We start from the raw sequence: 23968 nt of genomic DNA on the forward strand, positions 1-23968 counted from the left end.
GAAGTTTTATTTTTTTCTTTACTTTATGTACTTTGAGGCTGTTATTAAGGACATAAACATTTGGGATGTTATGTGCTCTTGATGAATTGACATCCTTATCATTACAAAATAGCCTTTATTTCTGGTAAATTTTAGTCACTCTTTCCTCAAATATCCATCTTCCATTCTGTAATTACATGTATATTAGGACACTTTAAGTAGTCCCACAAATCACTGATGCTCTTTTCATTTTGATTTTTAATTCTTTTTTCTCTTTGAGTTTTATTTGTTAGTTTCTATTGCTGTGTCTTCAAGTTCACTAATTTTTTTTCTGCAATATCTAATCTGCTATTAATCTCATCCAGTATATTTTTCATCTCAGACATGGTAGCTTTATACATGTAATTTGTGATTTTTTTCTATTTTGAACATCTGTAGTATACTTGCAATAATAGAATATAGTTACAATAAGCTTATTGACTAATTCTAACACCTATATTAATTCTGGGTATGTTTTGATTGATTTTTCTTCTATTATGGGTTGTATTTTCCTGCTTTTTTGTATGCCTAATAACTATTATATTGAGTGCCAGATGTGAATTTTACTTCATTTTGTGCTGGATATTTTTGTATTTCAATAAGTATTCTTGAACTTTGTTCTGGAATGCAGTTAATTTATTTGGAAATGTTTGATCTTTTCGGGTCTTGATTTTGAGATTTGTTAGGCTGGTCCCAGAGCAGTCAGTGTTTAGTCTAGAACTAATTGTTTTTCACTACTAAGAAAAGATCCTCCTAAGAACTCTAAACAATGCCCATGGATTATGAAGTTTTCCAGTCTGGCTGGTGGAAATAAGCATTATGCCCAGGCTTGTGTAAGTGCTGGATACTGTTCCTTCTGATCTTTTTCGATAGTTCTTTCCACCAGAATCTGGTAGTTTCCTCACATTCACATGCTGCCCAGTCCTGTGCTGAATATTAGAGAGTAACTGTCTATAGATTTCTAGAGTTGTGTCTTTGTACAGCTTTTCCCTGTCTGGTACTCTATCCTGAAAATTCTTGGTTTCCCTGGACTCTCAGCCATCTCCTTAATTCAGGAATTCTCATAGCTCCACCTGGGTTCTCTCTCCCTGTGCTGCATGCAACCTAGAAACTCTCTCAATCAGTAAGCTGAGGCAATCTCAGCTCATCTCATTTGTCTCCTGCTTCTCAGGTATCACTATCCTTCACTACCTGATGTTCAACGTCTTGAAACCTATTATTTCACATATTTTCTCTGGTCTTCCAGTTTTCTTAGGGAGGAGGTATAGGAAGTCTGGTCTCTGTTATACCTTTTTGGCTGAAAGTAAAGTTTAATCACTTTCTGATACCCAAATTTTTTCAGGACATAATTAAAATTTGCTTTAAGTATTTGTTTGCGGAAGGGGACACCACACTTCTACACAATGAAGAGAAACTAAGTCCAGTGGCCTTTTATTAGTTTCATCTGCTATGCCATGAATTCGTAGGGAACGGGTCCCAGCACCTCAGGCTCCTTTCCATTGCTTCTCACAAAGTGTGATATGCCTATTATGCCATGAATTCATAGGGAGTAGGTTCCAGCAGCTCAGGCTCCTTTCCACTAGTTCTCATAAAGTGTGCTTCTCTGGGTGGAGCAAGCTGGCACTTCAGTTGAACCCAGGTACCTTTCTCGTTGGCTTCCTTCTTTTTCTGATCATTTTCCTTCACATGTTTCAGGAAGCTATCTCGGCTCTTTGAGTGCTTAATATGCACAATACGCACCTTAATCCTCTTGGCAAGAATCTTGCCCTTAACTTGTTTGTTTGCAACAATTCCAACAGCATGCTGGGTAACATTGTAGACTCTTCCAGTGCTGCCATGGTAACATTTGTTGGGCATGCCTTTTTGAACAGTACCCATTCCCTTGATATCTACAATGTCTCCTTTCTTGTAGATTCGCATGTGTGTGGCCAAAGGAACAACTCCATGTTTTCTAAAAGGCATAGAGAACATGTATTGGGTGCCTTTCCTCTTTCCCTTTGTGTTACTCATTTTGGCGAGTTACTGGAAGATGGCACTCCAGCCGAATAAAAGCCCCAATATTTTTTACATAATAATAAAAACTAAAAGAAGATTCATTTTTAACATGTATCCACTTAAATTTGCCCTTAATGTAGTGTAGAGGTTAAGAGCATGAGCTCTGTAGCTGAACTTTCTGGATTCAAATATCTTTGTGCCATTTGCTACCTGGTTAACCTTATACAACTTACGTAACTCCTTTGTGTCTTAGCTTCCTTTTCTGTAAAATTGAGATGATAATGGTACATATCTCACAAAATTGCTGTGATAATTAAATGAGCTATTAATATAGGTAAAGTGCTTGCAAAAGTCATTTGTTGGCCTAGAGTAAGTACTCAATAAATGTTAGCTGCTGTTGTTGTTCTTGTTATTGTCATTGTTGTATGAGAATTAATCAAATCAACACCCACTGTCAAAACCTTATCCCCACTAGAGTTCACAATTTAGCTAGAAAGATAAAACAATGATCTGCTTCAATAATAATGAAATGCTAAATAGAGTTGAACTATGTGAAAAGAAAACAGAGGTCAGTGTGTGTCAGAGTAGACAGAGAAGAAGATATAAATTTGTGTTAATTTCCTGTGGTTGCTGTAACAAATTACAGTCATGTATCACTTAATGATGGGGATATGTTCTGAGAAGTGCATTATTAGGCAATTTTGTCATAGTGTGAAAATCATAGAGTGTACTTACACAAACCTAGATGATATAGCCTACTACACACTTAGGCTATGCCTATTGCTCCCAGGCTACATACCTGTGCAGCATGTGACTGTACTGAATACTGTAGGCTACTATAACACATGGTAAGTTTTGTGTATTTAAACATAGAAAATGTACAGTAAAAATACAGCATAAAAGATCAAAAACGGTGTACCTTTATAGGGCACGTACCATGAACAGAGCTTACAGGACTGGAAGTTGCTCTGGGTGAGTCAGCAAGTGAGTGGTGAATGAACGTGAAGGCCTAGGATATTACCGTGCACTACTATAGATTTTATACACTGTGAACTTAGGCTACACTAAATTTACTTAAAAATATTTTTCTTTCTTCAATAATAGATTAACTTTAGGTTACTGTAACATTTTTACTTTAAAAACTTTTTAACTTGTTGACTCTTTTGTATTGTAATAACACTTAGCTTAAAACACAAACACATTGTACAGTCATACAAATTATTTTTTCTTTATATCCTTACTATATGAGTTTTTTCTATTTTTATTTTTTTTTTTACTTTTTAAATATTTTTTGTTAAAAACTAAGACACAAACACACACATTAGCCTAGGCCTACATAGCATCAGGATCATTCATATCACTGTCTTCCATCTCCATATCTTGTTCAACTGGAATGTCTTCAGGTGCAATAACACACATGGTAATGTCATCTCCTAGGATAACAATGCCTTCTTGCTGGAATATCTCCTGAAGGTCCTGCCTGAGGCTTTTTTACAGTTAACTTTTTCTATAAGTAAAAGTAATACACTCTCAAATAACAATAAAAAGTGTTATTTGTTATGTATAGTAAGTGTTATGTATAGTAAATACACAGACCAGTAACATAGGCATATGTTATCATTATCGAGTATTATTTAGTGTATATGATTATCTGTGCTATACTTTTATGCAGCTGACAACACAATAGGTTTGTTTCCACCAGCATCTCCACAAAGACATGAGGAATGCAATGCTCTATGACATTAGGACTTCTACCACATCACAATGGCTACAGTGTCACTAGGCGATAGGAATTTTTCAGCTCCATTATAATCTTATGGGACCACTGTCTTATGCAGCCCTTCATTGACTGAAACATCATAATGTGGTGCATGACTATACCACAAACTTTGTTGCTTAAAATAATATAAAATTATTATCTTAACTATTCTCGAGATTGGACGTCTAAAATGGGGCTCACTGGGCTAAAATCAAGATGTGCCAGGGCTGTGTTCGTTTTCCAGCTTCTAGAGGCTACCTGCATTTTTTGACCCATAGCCTCCCTTATCTCATCTTCAAAGGCAGCAATGGACAGTCAAGTCATTTTCATATCACATCATTCTGACTCAGACTTTTCTACCTCCCTCTTCCAAATTTAAGGACCCTTGGAATTACATTGGACCTACCCAGATTTTCCAGGATAATCTCCCCATTTTAAGGTTAACCTTAATTCCATCTGCTACCTTAAATCCCCTTTGCCATATAAAGTAATATATTCCAAGTTCTGGAAATTAGGATAAAAAGCATCTCTGGGAGCCCATTATTCTGCCTACCATAAGTAGGCAGAATTCATTTTGCCCATCTGAAGCTGGGCTTGAAAGAGGACCAATACACTGGAACTGTGGCTATTTCTCTTCACTACTTGCCCTATCACCACCCATCCAAGGCTCCATTCTGGACCCTTTACCTCTACACTCTTGTGAGGTAACTCAGTAACTCACATGATTAACCATCTGGAATTCACACAGACCTCCCAAGTCAATGGCAAAGTCCTTCAATTCCAACACTAACTACCTGGAGTTAGTGTAAACCCTCACAAGTTAAGGACTCAGTCCCTACTTCAGACACCAGCCACAAATGTTGGTGTCCCCAAGTTACTCACACTTCTGCCTGGCCAACTACAAATTCAGGGGTTCCCATGATCCCCCTTCAGGTTCAATAATTCACTAGAAAGCACTATACTTGTGAGCACCATTTTGTTATAAATGATACAAATGAGCAGACAAATGAAGAGATACATATGGCAAGGTCTCAGAGGTGGGAGAGTTTCAAAGCTTGACATGAATCCAGACATGTCATTTTCGCAGCACATTGATGTGTTCATCAACCTTGAAGGTCTCTAAGTCTCACAATTCCAGGATTTTTATATGGGGTTTCATTATGTAGGCATGATGGATTGAATCATCAGTCAAGTGATTGAACTTGATCTCCATCTGCCCTGAAGGTTTCCTCTTTCAGTCCCAATCCTCTAATCACAAAGCTGGTTTTCTGGCAACCAACCACCATCCTGAAGCTATCTAGTTCCACCCCCTATGAGTCACTTCATTAGTGTAACACAGATAATCTGATCACCCAGGATATTCCAATTCCAAATATATTTTTATTATGCCACATCCTCTATGCTAGTGACACCAGAAGATTTCATTTTCTCTGGTAGTCACTAAGATAGCTTCACATAATAAGACATCCAATCAATTTCCAAGCTCAGTGCAGCTAGAATCAGGTGGCATGTCTGTCCCAAGTTCTTTCTTGATTTCCTTGAACTGTAGTAAGTATTCAAAAAATATTTGGTGAAAGAAAGAATGAAAGAAAAAGAAAGAAAAAAATTATCCTCAAGGACATAGAAATTATCCTCAAGGAGCTCTAAATCTAGTAGAGAAAACAGATACACGAAAAAAATCATTTTTATCCAGTCTGGGAGACCAGGGAAACCTTCATAAGGATGAATTAAGTCTAGAAGGAAGAGAGTGAGACAAATAAAGAAAGTTAAGAAGTGACTTCATGGCAGAGGACATATCTTGAGTAAAGATGTGATTAAATAAAACAGCAGGCTTCCTTGATGTCAACCACTTCTTTTCTTACCCCTTCATTTCAGTTCTTTTCCTGTGGCATCTATCCCCTTACCATCCAGTTCCCTTCAGGTTGGGCTATTACACAGCCTCTCAGAGAGCTCCCTATCTCTATGTGTCCTTTAACTTCTGTCTCACCTCCCTCCAATGCAGTGTGCATAGGTCAGCCAGAATTTTCCTAGGGTATTTGGATGTCATTCTGCTCAGACTCTTAATTGCCTTTCCTAGGAAGTCTAAACTTCTTATGTGTCAAAGCCCCCTCGAGCCACCCTGCCTTGTTGAACTTCCTTCAGTTCTTGCTATTGTCTGACTTGAACTATGTTCCATCCACTTTGTTTCCTAAGTAAGAAAATGTGACTTGCTCACTTCTGTCTCTGAACCATCCCTAGGCCAGGAATCCCTCTCTTCCCCTTCCCCTCCTCCCTGAACACAGCTCTGGTAGGAGATCAAACTGATGGCTGAAAGAGAGCCCATTGTGGTAAGCAAAACATGAGTTAGCTCCCTGCAGATCTAGAATAGGCAGAACAATTTTGTGTGGACACTGGGGTCTCCAGTCAGCAATTCTGGTCCAGCTCTGATCCACAGATCCCCTGAGGACTCCTGGGAGGGAGAACGCAGGCAATTCATATCTCATGAGGCTAGGCTCACGGTACTGAGGCTGCTCTCTGCAAAATGGGAGGTGAAAAAGTTTATCTTTAGAGGTTCCACTGGCCCCACTGTCTTCCTTTACATAATATTTTTCCTCCTTTAAATCCTACACCTGTCACTGTCATTTCCCTTCATCCTGGCAAGAAGAAAAGGGGAGCTAATAGTCTTATTCATATTACAGTGTTAGGGACTAAATCTGCTATGTCTCCTGGAGGATGTCAAGGGGTGGAAAGGGACCTCTGCCACTTACTGGCTATGTGATCTTGGGCAAAAGGCTTGGCTGTTCTGTGCCTCAGTTTTCTTATCTATAAAATGGGGATACTGAGTACCTATATTACTGTTAGCTATTATTATTATTGTCTGTCAACCTCCTGTGCAGTGACCCTGACTAGAAGGTAGCCAGCTTGTGCTTTAGTGTCTGCAATGATGGGAGCACTATGCCTTCTAGGACAGTCTATTTATATTGTAATAAAAAAGATGTATGAAGAAGGGGTGGTGTTTTCAGAAGAGGAATGGATCCTTCTCAGATTTCTAGAACAAAGCTTATCTACTGTGGATTTTGCGAGGCTGGTTCACTCCTCCTGAGACTAATGCTTATATCATCATAATTGCTGTAGAGTAGGGTCCCCAACCTATGGTGAGTTGTATAATTATTTCATTATATATAACAATGTAATAATAATAGAAATAAGGTGCACAATAAAGGTAATGTACTTGAATCATCCCAAAACCATCCCCACCCTCCCCGGTCCATGGAAAAATTGTCTTACATGAAAACGGTCCCTGGTGCCAAAAAGATTGGGAACTGCTACTGTAGAGCATATATATATATATAATAGTAATTCATCTACTGAGCACTTACTATGTGCAGGCTGCAGGCATTATGCTAAGTGTTTTATATACCTTATCTAAATTCATCCTTGCAATACAGCTAATTATTATTAGTAGTAGTTGCTAAAACTTAGATAGTATCTATTATGAGCCAAGTACTTTTCTAAGTGTTTTACTTATATGAACTAATTAAATTCCACAACAATCCTAAGAGGTAGGTAGCATTATTTGCTCATTTTACAGCTGAGAAAACTGTGGTGCTGAGAGGTTAAGTAACTTGCTCCAGGCCATGCAGTTGATATGTGACAGAGCTCGAATTTGAACCTAAGCAGTCTGGCTCCAGAAAGCACTCCTTAAGCACTAAGTCATACTACATCCTTATGATGTGGCAATTCTAATCCACACAGTCTCAGAGAGAAAAACAACTGCCAACATTATCTTGTACTGTGGCTCCTGCTCTCATGTCACCTTCGCCATGGGGAAACTTTGCTGTTCATTTTACCTCAGATGTCCTCTTAGAGATCATCCCCACCTCCCCATCTTTGCTAGTGACAAATTGTGAGACATAAGACAAACTGCTTGATGTTTTTAATTCTCAGTTTCCTCCCCTGCAAAATGGAAATTTTATCCACTTGCCAAGATTGTTATTACTGTCTGCCCCAGCCCATACCAACCAACCCAAGCCAACCCCCCACATACTACTCAGCTGGCAGCCAATAAAGCCAAATACCAGCCCTCAGGGACCCTTTCATGGCAATCACCTTGAACTCACTCACTTTGCTGCTGCTCTGCCTCCTCATTCCCTCTAGACTGGTCCCCAGAGGTACTTGCTTCCTGACCTTGGCTATGCATCCTGTGTCTGTCTTCGCACTGGTCTCACAGACTCGATCATCTCAAGTCTTCCTATTTGGATCCTCAGTGCTTCCTAGGCAAAGGTTTGCATTTTCCCTCTGGTTCTGCGTCATCTTGGCTGTTCCAGCTATCCCCTGCCCAGCCAAGTCCCAGACCTACTTCTCAATGAGCCAACCCTGGGCCGCTTGCCAAGAGCCATCAAATTATACCTCTGCTAGTACATGTTGTGAAACAACATGACTGCTTCTTCCAGTTTACCACTACTGAGTTCCCATTCAGGAGTTTCCTACATCTGGAATGCACCCTTAACCCAATCATTACAATGACAATTTCCATCCTTGCCACTTTTCTGCATTACTAAGCACCATCTCAACCCCTGTAGATTCCAAGCACTTGGGGAGACAATTCAGATGGTAGATTCTATCCAGTTTTCTTCCCAATAAAATAACTACTAGTACCTATTAAAAATTCACTGTATGCCAGGCACAGTGCTAAGTAGTTTACATGCATTCTTTCACTTAAACTCTCCAACAATCTTATGTGACAAATATCATTATCCTTATTTCCCAAATGTGGAAACTAAGGCACAGAAAGGTTGAGTGACCCACCTGGGGTCACACAGCCACAACATGGCAGAGCTGGGAATCTTCATTTGGTTCTGTATTCTTTTAAATCCCACACTTCTAATCACTATACACTATTGCCTCCTAACTTACATCATATCCACCCTATTAAGTGCTTGAAGACCTTGCTGGGCCTATTTACAGTTCAAGAGATTGTGAAACTCTTTGTCTGCTCTTTCCTACTAATCCTGCCTACATAGTGGGTAGGTGGCTTCCAACACTCTTGGTTAAGCCCAGCCTACCGGTATCCTTCTCTATGGCCCCATGCCAACTGGAGGCTGGAAGAAGAGCAGGTGCTGAAACTCTCAGCTCCACAGTGGTCAGTTGCAGGAGTTGGTATAAGAGGAAGACTGCGTATTGGCAGAATACTGGTGAGAACCAGCCTCCCACCTCAAGAATGCTCTCAAGCAAGTCACAACTTCTCACAGGCAAACCGGGGAAGTCCCAGCCCCGGGCCATTACACAAGGCCGACTCACCCACACACTATGCGGCAGGCAGCCAAAGAAAACAAGTCCTAGCCCTCAGCGTCTCATTTGAGGCAACTGCCTTGAGCCCTATCACTTCACTCCTACCCTTGCTCTTGAGCCCTATCACTTCACTCCTACCCTTGCTCTTGAGCCCTATCACTTCACGCCTACCCTTGCTCTTCACTTCCTTCTCTGTTCCTTTGCATACCTGACTCCCAACCACTTGGAACTGTCTCCTGTTTGTGGCCTTGCATTCACCCCTTAGGCTTGCCACACTCAGCTTTTGACCCTCTCAATGCTCTCTAAGAACAGGCTTGCCCTCATCCTCTGGCTCTTCCTGCTCCTTAAAGTTGTAGATTACTACCCTGACCAATTTAAGCTCCCACCCCGAGAAACCCTACCGTGGTACTGGCCCACCTGACCAATGCTCCAGTCATCAAGGAAGTGGAGGGTTGGGGGAACAGAGATGGGAATCAGAAAGTGATGAAAAATCGATGAGACAGATGCCTAGACAGTGCCCCCACCTAGTGTAAATGCCTCCTTCATGGTATACTGAACTCTAGTCCCTATTACAGTCTGAGTTTCATGACGAAAAATCATTAATCTGCCATTCTGCTTTTTAAACCTGCTTGCTCCTGCTTACTCCAGATAGTACCCCCAGCACAGAAATTCCTGACTACAACACCCATGTTCGGCGTAAAATGATTACAGCCCCCACGTTTTGGCGTGAAGCTATTACAACACTCATGTTTTGCGTGAACAAGATATGGCCCAGAGCCCAAACTGCCCAGATCCTGTTACACCAAAGATAAGAAAACGATATAATGCTTACTCAAGGCTTTTTGTACACGTGCTTGCTCAATCTTAATAATTTTCCACCCACAAACTTACAATATAAAAACTTTCTGTTTCAAAGGCTGACTACTGCTTTCTGTGCCGCCTTTGGGTGGTGCAGAGAGTAGTCGCTGGCCAGCTAATAAAGACTCCTGATTTGGCTCAATTCGGTCTTTAGGTGGTCATTTCTCGCGTCTCAGACCATAACATTTGCAGGCCCCAGCGAGATTCTGCCCTAATATAGGGCACCTGGCAACCACCAGTGCCTGGAGACCAGGCTCGGAATTCAGTGTCTTGCCTAGGGGAGGCCTCTGAGAGACGTTCCTCAGCTCCGGGCAAGGGCTTGACAGCACGCTGGCCCCTGACACCTTCAAAACTGCAAATTCTTCTGGATGGGTCTCTGGTTTTGTTCACTGGTGAGTTCTTTTCTGGTCTGTTTCTGGCTCCGGAGTTGTCTGGCACCTCAGGAGATTGCAGAGTCACTCCTCAGGCGGGTTCCAAGAGGTGAGACATCACCTGGAACTTATTGGGTATTGTCGGAATCTGACTGTTTCCCTTTTCCTGAGTCCTGGTCAGATTCTCAGAATCCGACTCTGTTTCCCCTTTTCCTCAGGCGAGTCCTGGGACATGAGGCATCACCTAGAACTTGCAAGTCCTGGTCAGATTCCTGGTACTTTCTTTCCGATTACTACTTTCATTTCTCTCGGCTTCGATTCCCTTTCGGTTTCACCTGTTATCTGGGTCCTCAGTTATAGTTTCGAACTTTAAAGAACGGTGCGTGCTTATCACTGGGATCCGTGATTGTCAGTTTCCTATCTGTCTTTTTCCTGAGGCCGTCCAGGATGGTAGAGCCGGGCCTCCGTCTCCCTCTCTCTCCCTCTCTGTCTCTGTCAGTGCCTTTCTCTGTGAGTGGTCTTCAGATCTTTTTAGGCAGCTGAAATTTCTGGTTTTCTTTTTCCAAAGAGTGGGAGGCACCCAAGAGGGATGAGACTGGGTCCACTCGGTGGAAATTTTGGTTCTGGTTTTTTGGTTTCCTGGTATTCTGACTTCTGGGGGGTTAGTACAGAGCCAGTCTAATATGTCACCATCAGCACTTTTGGGTTGTTGGTCCTGTTGGGGCTTTGGTGTCTCTCTTGGATTACATCTTAATTAGTTGTAAGTGTGAAATTGTGCTACTAAAATGAAATCAGGTCGCAGTCTAAGCTAACAATAAGGCCAACCCCAGGGCTGCCCAACCTGTCCCTCTGCCGCCGCCTGCCAGGCGCAGCGCGGTTGAGAATGATACTGTCTGTCTTTGTCTTTGTGGAGTTCTTTTGAGTGATATTGACCAACTGTTTCCGTTTGTTCTGGCCTGTCTCCTTGTGCTGTCTGTCTTTGTCCTCATGCCTCACAAAAGGTAGTTCTTTTGTCACCAGTATGGACCAGTCCCAGTCTTGTGTCAAACGTGGTCTGCTTAGATGTTGAATTTTGTCTAATTCAGAGGTTATTTAAAGGTTGATTCAAAACATAGATTAAAAAAAAATAAAAACAAGATAGGAAGTAACCAGTGAAGTAAGGCAAAGAGATGTAAAAAGGCTATAAATATATAAACATATTTTTGGTAAGAAAGGTTAAACAGAGAGGAGAATAATATTGTAGAAGGAATCTTGTATGGTAAACTTTTGTTCTAAAATAAAAGTTAAGGCAAAACAGAAAGTTTTAAGTATGTTGTAGCTGGTCTGTGCAAGTTGGAATAAAGTCCATGAAAGGGGATTTATGAAGAAATTTTGTATGTGATCCATTGGCTACAATTAAAAAGAAAAATTTTGGTTTTCTTAAAATATTAAGGCCATTGAAAATCTAAGAAAGATGTGTTAGGTTTGTTTGGTATGTTAAAACTATACAGGAAACATTGTCAAATAGGAAATGGTGTTAACATTCTTGGGATTATATTTATGTAAACATGTTATTAATATATGTTCTAAATTGTAAAATACTGATATATCTTCATATATATTATCAGTAATAATTATGGTTATTATGTTACATTGTTCTGCCATAAAATTAACCAACTTTGTCAATTGTCTGTCTACCCATGAGTATTCTAAGAGTTTTGTCATCCATAGACAATTCCTGGCCCTGACAGGCAACCTGCATTTGCCTTCCCCACCACGCACCCAGACTGGGACCCAAATGAGGAATGAGGCAAGGAGGCTCTCAATCAGTATCCCCAGACTCTGCTAGGAGGCATATGGGCAGTGGCTAAAAAGCTGACTAATCTGTCCAAGGTAAGCGAAACCATACAGGGGCCTAAGGAGTCCCCGGTGGTGTTCCTAGAACGCCTTTTTGAAGCTTACCGCCTGTATACTCCCATAGACCCAGAGGCACCCGAAGATAGACGTGCCATTAATATTGCCTTTGCCACTCAGTCAGCCCCAGACATTAGGAGAAAGCTGCAGAAATTAGAAGGATTTGAGGAAAAAATGCTGTCTGAGTTAGTAAAAATTGCCTAGAAGATTTATAAGAACAGAGAGAATCCTGAGGCTGCCCAGTCTAAAAGATGGCCAAAATTCTTGTATTCACTATGGTAGAACAAGAGAAATATAAAACTGAAAAAGGCAAGAGGCCCAAAAGACCAGAGGGGAATACTAGAAGGAGGAAGACCAGCCTACGCCGTGACCAGTGTGCCTACTGCAAAGAACATGGTCACTGGCAAAATGAATGTCCTCACTTAAAGCAGGAGGTGGCTAAGCCTGTGCTGGTCCTCATGGAGGACACAGACTGATGGGGCTTCGGCTCCATTCTGATAAGCCCCCGGGAGCCCAAGGTAACTCTGAATGTGGGGTCAAACCTACAGAGTTTCTGACTGACACTGGAGCCACCAAGGATCAAGCCACATGTAAAAGGGCTACTGAGGACCTGATAACAGAATTAGCTCAGTTGGGCTGCCGTGTTCCGGCTAAAAAGGCTCAGCTTTGTACCCAGACAGCAGTCTACCTGGGGTACGAACTAAAGAAAGGCCAACAAACGCTCTCCACCAGTAGAAGTAAAGCTATCCTGAAGATCCCACAGCCCCAAACTAAGAGACAAGTACGAGGGTTCCTGGGGGCAGTGGGGTACTGCAGACTCTGGGTCCCTGAGTTTGCTGACATAACAAAACCCCTATATGCTAGCATAGGGGGAAACGGGGACGCTCTGATCTGGCCTGAAAATGAGGCTAAGGCCCTCAAGAGCCTCAAACAGGTGCTTGTGAGTGCCGCTGCACTGGCCTCGCCCGGTTTGACCAAGCCTTTCCAGTTATATGTTGCTGAAAACTGAGAGATAGCTAAACGGGCCCTAACTCAAAAACTAGGACCCTGGAACAGACCGGTTGCATACCTGTCTAAAAGGATGGAGCCTGTAGCATCTGGCTGGCCAGGCTGCCTGCGGGCCATTGCTACAACTGTCGTCTTGGCAAAGGAAGCCTCCAAGCCCATTTTGGGGCAAGACTTGTATATAATTGCCCCCCACCTCAGTGGAGGCTCTACTAAAAAGCCCCCCCCCCCCGAGAGGTGGCTTTCCAACTCCCGCATAACCCAATATCAGGTGCTGTTGCTAGACGACCCCAGAATCCAACCCAATATCAGGTGCTGTTGCTAGACGCCCCTAGAATCCGGTTCCTAAAGACAGCCTCCCCCAACCCTGCCACCCTGCTCCCGGAGGATGAGCCGTCGGAGCCACTCCATGACTGTCTCAAAATGCTCGAGTCTCTTACCAACCTGAGAGCTGACCTCACTGACTGCCCGTGGCTGGACCCCGATGAAGAATTATACACAGATGGGAGCAGCTACGTCTCAGAAGGAGTCAGGCATGCAGGGGCGGCTGTCATAACTGCAGGCCGGGTTATCTGGGCACAGGCTCTCGGACATGAAACCTCAGCCCAAAAGGCTGAACCCATAGCCCTGACCCAGGCCCTAAGACGGGTGAGAGCCTTTGCAACAGCACATGTACAAGGGACACTTTACCAAGAGTGAGGACTGACTCCCCAGTGATGAGAGACAATGTTTTTGGTGATGTGACAGCAAGAAAAGTCGCACAAAAACCAGTGGGGCCTCTCCAAATTCTCCCTGTTCTGCCAAAACGACTCTTGCCAAACTCTCCAAACTACACCAAAAAAAAAAAAAAAAAAAAAAAAGACGAGACCTAATCAAGCAAATACATCAGAACACCCACCTTGACAGCACCCAGTTAACCGAACTTCTCCAGAGGGACTACTACATTCCTCAGCTACATCAGATGGCCCAGCAGGGAACAACGAGACGTCTTGCCTGTGCACAAGTCAATTCAGGTAAAAGGACTAAGGGACTAATCCTCCCCCCAGGACCAGGTTAAGGGGACAAGCCCCGGGGGAACAGTGGGAAGTGGACTTTACAAAAGTAAAACTAGACAAATAGATATCACTACTTGCTTATATTCATTGACACCTTCTCTAGATGGGTGGAAGCTTTTTCTACAAAGTCAGAGACAACACAGGTAGTTGCAAAAAAGTTAGTGACTGAAATTGTTCCCCGATTTGGCCCCACTTGCACTGGGGTCTGACAATGGCCCAGCATTCATCACTCAAACAACTCAATTATTAAATTACACTATGCTTATAGGCCTCAGAGTTCAGGACAGATAAAAAGGATAAATAAAACTTTAAAAAACATTGAAAAAATTAAAACTAGAGACTGACACAGACTGGGTAAGCCTCCTTCCCTTTGCCCTGCTAAAAACCTGATGCACTCCTTATGTTAAAGGCATAACCCTATGTAAAATCATGTTCGGCTGACTAACCCCCTCCCGAGAAAGCTCTATTTCAGGTACAGCCTGGAGCCCTCGTCTGGATAAGAAAACTTCAGCCTGCCAGCTCAGAGGCCAGGTGGACTGGACCCCTGCCAGTGATCCTCACCACGCCAACAGCTGAGAAGGTTGCCGGAAAACATCATTAAATCCACCACATGCAGATCAAGAAGGCGACCCCAGATCAACTTCCCGAGAAATGGATCACCCGGCCCACTGAGGACCCACTAAAGATAAGACTTTCCAGAGACTCCTCTGGTTCCTCCTAGTTATCTGTTTTAACCCAGCAGACGACACCCCACACCAGCCTATAAACTACACTTAGGTGCTTACAAAGACAATAAATGACACTGTCATAATTAGGCAGGCCCAGAGAGCCTTAGCAAAGGCTGGGCTGGAGCCTGTCCAAGCTCCCCGCCCCTCTGCTGCCTCTGAAGACATGTCTCTGAGTGGCCTCCTCCCCCTCTTCTCGGGCTGGGAGGAAAGACTGCCCTTTAAACACAAAATTCCACTCCATACTTAAAAGATAAATCCTTAGCATAAGCTAAGCACATTATTTACTGAAAACATTTATGTGAAGGGCAGGGTGGTGCAGATAGCCAGAAAAAGGTTAAAATAGATTGTTTGTGAAATCATTTTTAACAGTATATATTAATATATTTGACAGTGCTAGAAACACCAAAAAAGGGGGGTAAGTTTAAAAGCACTTGTCATCTCTAGCATTCCTAAACCCCGTGGATGACAACACTTTTGTCAGCCCATAACAAAACCAGTTATTCCCATTCTGTTGACACTGCTCCTTGGCTCCTGCATCATAAACAGCCTAATTTCTTATGTTAAACAAGAGTTCAAGCTGTCAAACTTATGGTCCTCCAAACTCACTATCAACATATCTGTGATACTAATAACAAAGAATCAATGATTTGATTCCTTCTAAAAACCAGTGGGGAATGTTAGTTACAGTCTGAGTTTCACGGCGAAAAATCATTAATCTGCCATTCTGCTTCTGTAAACCTGCTTGCTCCTGCTTACTCAAGATAGTACCCCCAGCACAGAAATTCCTGACTACAATACCCATGTTCTGCATAAAATGATTATAGCCCCCACGTTTTGCATGAAGCTATTACAACACTTATGTTTTGCGTGAACAAGATATGGCCCAGAGCCCAAACTGCCCAGATCCTGTTACACCAAAGATAAGAAAATGATATAATGTTTACTCAAGGCTTTTTGTACACGTGCTTGCTCAATCTTAATAATTTTCCACCCACAAACTTACAATATAAAAACTTTCTGTTTCAAAGGCTGACTACTGCTTTCTGTGCCGCCTTTGGGTGGTGTAGAGAGTAGTCGCTGGCCAGCTAATAAAGACTCCTGATTTGGCTCAATTCGGTCTTTAGGTGGTCATTTCTCGCGTCTCAGACCATAACAGTCCCCTTTCACTATTTAGCAACTTCCTGTGGCTCACCTATTCATCCCGCAAAATAGACATGACCCAGGGAGATGAGAATGCATGCAGCTACCATATTCTCTCAAGTATAAATTAGAACATGTGAACTAATACTATGAATGTGCTTATGACAACAACACAGTAGAATATTTGAATTCATGACTACTCTGGAAAATCTTTGATGAACCATTACCATGTTTATATAGTATGATGGAAAGGTGCCACACATGCTTGTGTGCTCAAAAAGATGCCCGTTAGCCTGACATATTGACCACACCCTCTCCATACTGCCCATCCCTTGCATTCTGGCCATACTCACCTCCCTTCTGTTCTTCATATCTGCCCTACTCTCTCCTACTACAAAGTGCAAGCTATTTCCTTTTCTGGCAAGCTCTTTCTCTCTCCTTGAGAATTAACTCCCTATCTTTCTCTACATCTTACCTCCATCATCATTTCTTTTTTTATTTCAGAATATTACAGGGGTACAAATGTTTTGGTTACAGAAATTGCTTTTGTACCATTTGAGTCAAAGTTATAAGTGTGCCCATCCACCAGATAATGTGCATTGTACCTGATAGGCATCATCACTTCTTTAAGGGAGTTTTCCATCCCTCCCTCATTCTTACTACCATGATGCTGTCCATTGGATCCACTGTAGCACCTGCTGCCATTGAAAATTTGCGTTTATTTGTGTAATAATATGATTAATGTGTGCCTCCACCATCAGAATGAAAGGTCCATGAGAACACGAGCCATGTATTATTGTGCACTACTGTCTCCTCAGCACCTTGCGTAGTCTACACCAAGTGGGTGGGGCTTTTTGTTTGTTTAATTTTGCAATGAATGAGTGGCCTAGAATTCCCATCAACCAAGTCTTCCAAAGATCTTTGGCTAAATGCATGAACCCCATGTAAAGTGAAGGAGAGTCCTGGGGTGCATCTGGGTTGGTTCCCTCTTATCAGCAAGTTGGTACCTAGGAGTTTAACAAGCGAGTAATGTACTAATTCTTGCCAAGGGTGACAAAGGCTATGTGCCTTTCTAGAGTAGAGTAATTGCAATAGCTGGGACACAAAGAGATAAGCAATATGCCCAGTCTCACTTAGCTAACAGATAGCAGAGCCAGGATTCAAACCCCAGTGGTCTGGCTCCACTTGATTATTAGCTTAGCTGAATTTTACTAGTTTTCTCATCTGTAAAATGGGAGCAATGGTGCCAGGTTACAGCGTCATAAGAATTAAATGAGATGATGTATTGAAATCACTTGCACATATTAAGTGTTCATTGTATGGCGCCTTTCATGGTACCATTATATGTTGTACCATTCATTGTATGTCATTAGTTTCTCTGAAGGTGAAGGGAAGCCAGAGAGGCTATATGCTAGGTCCTAGAGAAACGCCTGCCCTTCCATAGGTGTCTCTCATCTTTGTCCTGTTTCTCTCTCTCTCCCCACTCCCCTCCTCCCCTCTGTCTCTCTTTCTTTCCTTACTCTCCTCCCCTCCATCTATCATCTCCTCCAGAAAGAGATGTTTTTAGGGGTTAAGAAAGGAAGAGAGAAGTTAGGAATAAAGGGGATGAAAATGACACTGGAAGGAGAAAGAAACAGAAGAAAGGCATAAAGGAAGGAACAGCACATGTAAAATGGTTACATCTTTGCTCTACCAAATAAAATGAAAAATATGGCTGCATACAACTTTAATACAGGATTTTCTTTTCCTTTTTAAAAAGAGATGGGGAGTGAAGAAGCATACAGACATGAACCTGGCTAAGAGTCCCATTGAGGTATGGCCAGCCTTGCCCCAAACTGTCTAGAAAAAACAGAAGGCCTAGAAAAAATACCACAATTTATGTAGCTTTAAAACACACATGCACGCGCACACACACACACACTCCACCAACACCATTCAATGCTGTCCATTTTGGCATTTCCCAGTCATTTGTTCATGTTTGTATGTCTGTTGGTTGAACGTGTTCCTGGCTCTCACAGAACAGAAGCCCCAGGAGTCCAGGGAATATGTCTTTTCCTCCGCAACCAAGTGCTTAATGTTTTCTGGGAATTGTGATGAGAGATGGATGAAGGGAACAGCTCTTCCGATGGTGGTAACCTAGGTAGCTCCCTATCCCCTGCTGGGTTTGTTTAGCTACGCCTCAGATACCAGCATACCTGGGCCTCTTAGAAGACAAGGACCCAATTGAATAGATTCTCTGGATGTCCAAGGGGCAGAGCACAGTGGGAGAAGTGATTCTTGGGAGATTGCTAGGCTAACTTGGCAGACTGGAGACTTGGGAAACCTCTGGGGTACATGTCCAAACCAAACTTGTGAAATACTGGCTCATCCCCAGGTCCTCTGCTAGAGCCTTTGGGGAGAGTCCTAAATGCAAGCCAGTCAAGTTGAACATTACACTATTTGTAATTACAAGACAGAAAAAAAAAAAGACAGAAAAAAGGGAGGAGGAACAGAAACCAGGAACATAATTAAGGCTTGGCTAGCAACATCTTGGATACAGTGTCATTAAAAGTAAAGCATGCTTCTATAAATTAATGAATTCAAGCTTGTAAAAAATTTTTGTTTTCAAGAAAAAAATGAATGTGCAAAAGGAACCATTGTAGTAGTTAGCATTTCATAAAAGGAAAAAGATACTTGTATTCTAAGGGAAATGTGCTATGGAAACACTTAAGAGATGAGATGTTACAGGATCTTAATCATGAACATATGCAAAGTATTATTATAATTAGCATTGTTACAACTCTATATGATGTCGTTAGTTGGGGGGGGTGTGAGGGGGAATTTTGTATGTGATGAGTAACCATAATGCTACTTCCCTATTCCTACTTATGGTCCTGACCATCTTTAAAGCTGTCAAACAAATGTAACTTCATTTCTCATAACTGTAGTCAGGGGAATAAAAGTAGAGAAACAGGAGTTAGATAACTTGAATTATATTCTCATCTTCCTCCTCATCCTACTATAGAAGATCAATAAGTCACTTCATCTCTCTAGATCTCAAACATTCCATTGGTCATTTAGGATTTACTACATGTTATTGATGGTGCTTGCTTTTGTTGAAATAGAATTTTCTCCCTACATGTATCATGGCTGTAGTCCAGATACAATGTGATTTGGGAAGTCCTGAAGATCAATACAGATCTATGTTTCTAGCCCCTCTCTCCAAGAAATCTGTATGGGCTGAGTGGAAACTAGGCAATGGTTTTCAAAGAATGTGACTTCCTTTTCCCTTTCAATTCAGTAAGCCTTCCCTGAGCACCTACTCTGGGTGCTGCCTTACAGGAAGTTAAAGTGCACATGTAGAATTTGGAGACCACTAAACTTTCTGGAGAACTCACACAAGGGTCTCCTACTCTAACTGCACGCACTGACTCCTACTGCCTCTTTATCACTTCTCCAACTGCTAGGACTCTGCTTTGCTCAGGAGGGCCAATAGACTCTCTGGCCCCCTTTCTCCTGCTCCTGCTAGATGTGAGTTTCAGCAGAAGCAGAACTCTTTGATGAAAGAAGTCAACCAAGCCTCGAAGACCTAGGGTACCTTTGAGTCTCAGGGAAATGCCTGACTTTTGAAACATCTGTGGCAAATTGTTTCCTGCCTATTACTTCAATCTCTAGGAGGAGAGAGAAGAGGCTAGAGACAGGGAGTCTTGCTCTCCACACCCCCTTCCCCAGTGGCCCTTCAGGTACAAAGGATATGGCTCCCCTAATGTCCCGTAATCCACAAGGAGGTACTCTTGGTGCAAAAACACCACTCCACCACTACGCCACACTAGCCAGCACATGCCATTGGGACAGAAGTCTGCCTTCTTTCTCCTCTCCCCGTCAACTCACAGCCACTCCTGCCCTCTTACACATACAAAAACAATTTGGCAGATTGAGAGGGTTGAGTTCCCAGTATGACTTCCTGTTCCAGTTCACTCCCCACAAGGGTCTGGCCTCTGAATTCTCTAGGAAAGGCCTTGGGTGCCTACATTCTCTTGGCCTAGAGTTATCGGGAATGGAAGGAAGAGGTTGATGCTGAGGAGAAGGAAGGGGCTGCTAGGTAAAATGAAATTTTTCCTGTGCTCCCATCCTCTTTGTTAGGGTTGGTCTGAAAGGTGCATCCTATGCTGGAGAAGTCCTTATAGAACACCAGTGGAGGTGAAAGGAAGCAGTCTGGACACCAAGCAGAAGCAGAGAAATTCTAACATGTTACCCAGAGCCATACAAATTGTTCCTCCAACTCCACTAGGACCAGATCCCAAGACAGTGATCAGCTACCACCACACCCGCACCATGTGTACCTCTGGAAAAAACAAAGCATTCAGCTGCTCAGCATTAATGAGCTGTGATTAACACTGTTTATGTAAACTTTGGGCCCAATATGGGACTTGTTTGTGAAAACAATGTCTGCCAACAGCCTTTTGGGTCCCTAGGGACACCAGTTGGAGCTAGGATGGGGCCAGAGGCAACACCAGATTAAAGAGGACCACTGGCATCCTTGAAATCCAGGCAGGGGAGAAGTCAGAGAGAAGTAGGAAGTCCTACAAGAATAGGAGCAAAAGAAGAGACAAAGATGGGGGAGATAAAGAAGGGAAGGACAACAGAGAAGAGGAAACAAGCAAAGCATTTCTCAGAGGGCCCCAGCCAAAGGCTTTATATACCTTGGAACTTGCCATCTCCCCCACTTCCCCAGTCACACTGCACCTTTATTCTTATTCCATCTGCCCTACTCTCTCTCCATAACCATCATCAGTATATCTAAACTCACACATCTACAAACAGCAAAACATGTCAAATCCCTTTTTGCTTAAAAGCCACTACCTAACTTTTAGTGGCTGGTGAAGATGTCACATTGTAAGTAGATCTTCTTTGTTGCCAGATCTCTTGTTGCCATGCTGTTCTCGTAGTCAATATCACTCAGCTCTTTGGGGTGAGCTAGGAAGGCATAAGTGTCCGTTTTTAGAGATTCTCCTCTGAATTCAAGTACTACTATTAAATACATTAGGGCCGACTATCTTTGGCATCTTTTTTCTGTCTTTTTTTTTTTTTTTTGAAACAAAGTCTTGCTCTGTTGCCTGGGCTAGAGTACTGTGGTGTCAGCCTAGCTCACAGCAACCTCAACCCCCTGGGCTCAAGCGATCCTCCTGCCCTAGCCTCCTGAGTAGCTGGGACTATAGGCATGTGCCACCATGCCTGGCTAATTGTTTTTTTAGTTGCCCAGCTAATTTCTTTCTATTTTTAAGTAGAGACGGGGTCTCACTTTTGCTCAGGCTGGTCTCAAACTCCCAACCTCAAATGATCCTCCCACCTTGACCTTCCTGAGTGCTAGGATTACAGGCATGAACCACCACACCTGACCTTTTTTCTGTCCTTTTAGCACCATCATCCTCCTTGATCTTAATTCCCTTTGGCAAGCCTCCTGTTCAATATTTCTCTACCACATTCCATTATCCTAGTCCTTCAGGGACCTGCTTTTCCTTCTGCTATGCAGCAAATGAACTCTCTCAAAGGTGTTAAATATAGTTAGTGGCTTAATGTGCCACTTGTATCATTGTTGCATTTTCATAGGGGTTAACCCCCTAAAAATAGCCCTCAGATGACAGAATAACGAGTATGACTATAAATAAGAGAAATTTTGGAAGAGCAGACCTGTCTTTACTGCTTCTGGGAAAGGCTAATCTCGGGGATGAGGATAACACTATCAGGTCACCAGGGGGTATTTGCCAAAGCTGAAAGTTTGCCCTGCGATTTTCTTAAGTTGCTTAGGGGACAGATGCAAGCAGAGCCAGTGGAAATAAGTCTTACTTTCTACCTTATTATTCAAACTCGTAGGAGCCCTTACCTTCAGAAGCTCCATGCAATGACTATCTCATGCCATGCCATTTGTTCAGCTGAATAACTTTTCTGCAGGTATATTGATGAGGATGCCAACAGCAGAAAAGATAGATTCTCTTGGGCCCTGGGTTCCTCCCTATAATCATCCATAACCCATGGTTACTTCCAAACTGATATGGTCTGAATGTCTCCCCACATTCATGTGTTGAAACTTAATCCTCATTGTGGTGGTATTAAGAGATGGGCCTTTTGGGAAGTGATTAAGTCATGAGGGAAGAGCCCTCATGAATAGATTAGTGCCTTGTAAAAGAGATGGAGGGAACTAGCTTAGGCTCTCTTGCTCTTCTGCCATGTAAGGACACGGTGTCCTTTCTGCATTTTAACAAGATCCATAAGCAATTCAAATACACATTAAAATCTGAGAAACACAGGTGCTATGGTTTCAATGTTTTTGTCCCCTTCAAAATTCATGTTGAAACTTAATCCCCAATGCAACAGTGTTGGGAAGTGTGGCCTTTGGAAGATGATTGAATCATGAGGGTTCCACCCTCATGAATGGGATTAGGTGCCCTTATAAAAAAGCTTGACAGAGGGAGTTCATCCCTTTTTGTCCTTCTGCCTTCTCCCATGTGAGGACACAGCACTCCTCCCCTTCAGAGAATACAGCAACAAGGCACCATTTTGGAAGTGGACACTGGGCCCTCACCAGACACCAAATCTGCCAATGCCTTAATCTTGGACTTCTAGCCTCCAAAACTGTAAGTAATAAATTTCTGTTGTTTATAAATTACCCAGTTTCAGGTATTTTACTATAGCAGCACAAATGGACTAAGACAGAAATTGGCGCCAGAGAATTGGAGGTGTTGCTGTAACAAATGCCTGAAAATGTGGAAGCAGCTTTGAAACTGGGTAATGGGTACACACTGGAACAGTTTTGAAGTACATGCTAGAAAAAGCCAAGATTGCTGTGAACAGAGCATAAGGGCAATTCTGGTGAGGACTCAGAAGAAGAGGACAGCTATAGAGAAAGCCTAAGTCTTGGTCACGAACAAAATGTTGGCAGAAATATGGACAGTAAAGGCCATTCTGATGAGGTCTCAGACAGAAATGAGAAACAAGATATTGAAAACTGGAAAAGGCCATCCTAGTTATAAAGTGGCAAAGAACTTGATTGAATTGTGTCTGTGCCCTAGAATGTTGTGGAAGGCTGAACTTAAGAGCAATGAACTATGATATTTGGCAGAAGAAATCTCTAAGCAGCAGTGTTGAGGGCAATGCACAGCTTCTCTTAACTGCTTATACTAAAATTCAAAAAGAGAGAAACAATTTAAAGACAGAATTTATAAATTTATAATTAAAAGGGATACAAAATGTAAAGATTTGGAAAATCCTCACCTGGCCATGTAAGGAATTTAAAAAAGTGTTTAGGAGAGAAAACCAAGGGATGGCCCAGCTACCTTTTGATAAGGAGATTAATATGAAGGAAAGGAAGCCAGGTGCTCTCATCAAGACAATGGAAGAATGACCCAAAAGACATTTTGGAGACCTTTGAGGTTGCCCCTTCCATCATTGGCCCCCTGGAGTGCCAGAGCCTTGAGGGGAGAAGAGTTTCAAGGAAGAGGTCTAAAAGGCCTGTGGGACTTCAGGTCACGCTGCCCAGGGCCACCTCAAGTCTCTGTTCCCCAAATTCTGGTGCAGTGCTCCTTGGCCATCCCAGCTGTGGCTTAAGTGGGCCTACTAGTTGGGCTTGGGCCATGACCCTGGAAGGCACAAGCAGTAAGCCTTGATGACGTTTGCATGGTACTAATTCTGTAGGTACACAGGGTGCATGAGCTGTGGAGGCATGGCTAATTCTACCTAGATTTGAAAGGATGCCACAGAGAGTGCCCCCAAGGGCAATGTCCAGTACATCTGTGGGATTGGGGCTGCCAGAGAGAGTTTTCACTAGGACAATGTCTCGTGGAGCCATAGGAACAGGGCTGCCACAGAGAGCCTCTATTAGTGCAATGCTTAGTGGAG

The 23968-nt window shown here is 42.7% G+C and overlaps 1 protein-coding gene across 1 annotated transcript; it reads right to left on the reverse strand.

Moving 5' to 3' along the window:
* Window positions 1-1545: 1545 nt before the first annotated feature.
* LOC123628383 (60S ribosomal protein L21-like) lies at window positions 1546-2028 on the reverse strand. Its single transcript, XM_045538089.1, has one exon. The coding sequence runs from the start codon at window positions 2026-2028 to the stop codon at window positions 1546-1548; it is 483 nt and encodes a 160-aa protein (XP_045394045.1).
* Window positions 2029-23968: the final 21940 nt, after the last annotated feature.

The sequence above is a fragment of the Lemur catta genome, chromosome X (assembly GCF_020740605.2).
Source record: "Lemur catta isolate mLemCat1 chromosome X, mLemCat1.pri, whole genome shotgun sequence".
In the NCBI taxonomy this organism is placed as follows: domain Eukaryota; kingdom Metazoa; phylum Chordata; class Mammalia; order Primates; family Lemuridae; genus Lemur; species Lemur catta.

Coding starts and splice junctions, on each gene's coding strand:
- LOC123628383 (XM_045538089.1), bottom strand. CDS start 2,028: ATGAGTAACACAAAGGGAAAGAGGAAAGGCACCCAATACATGTTCTCT.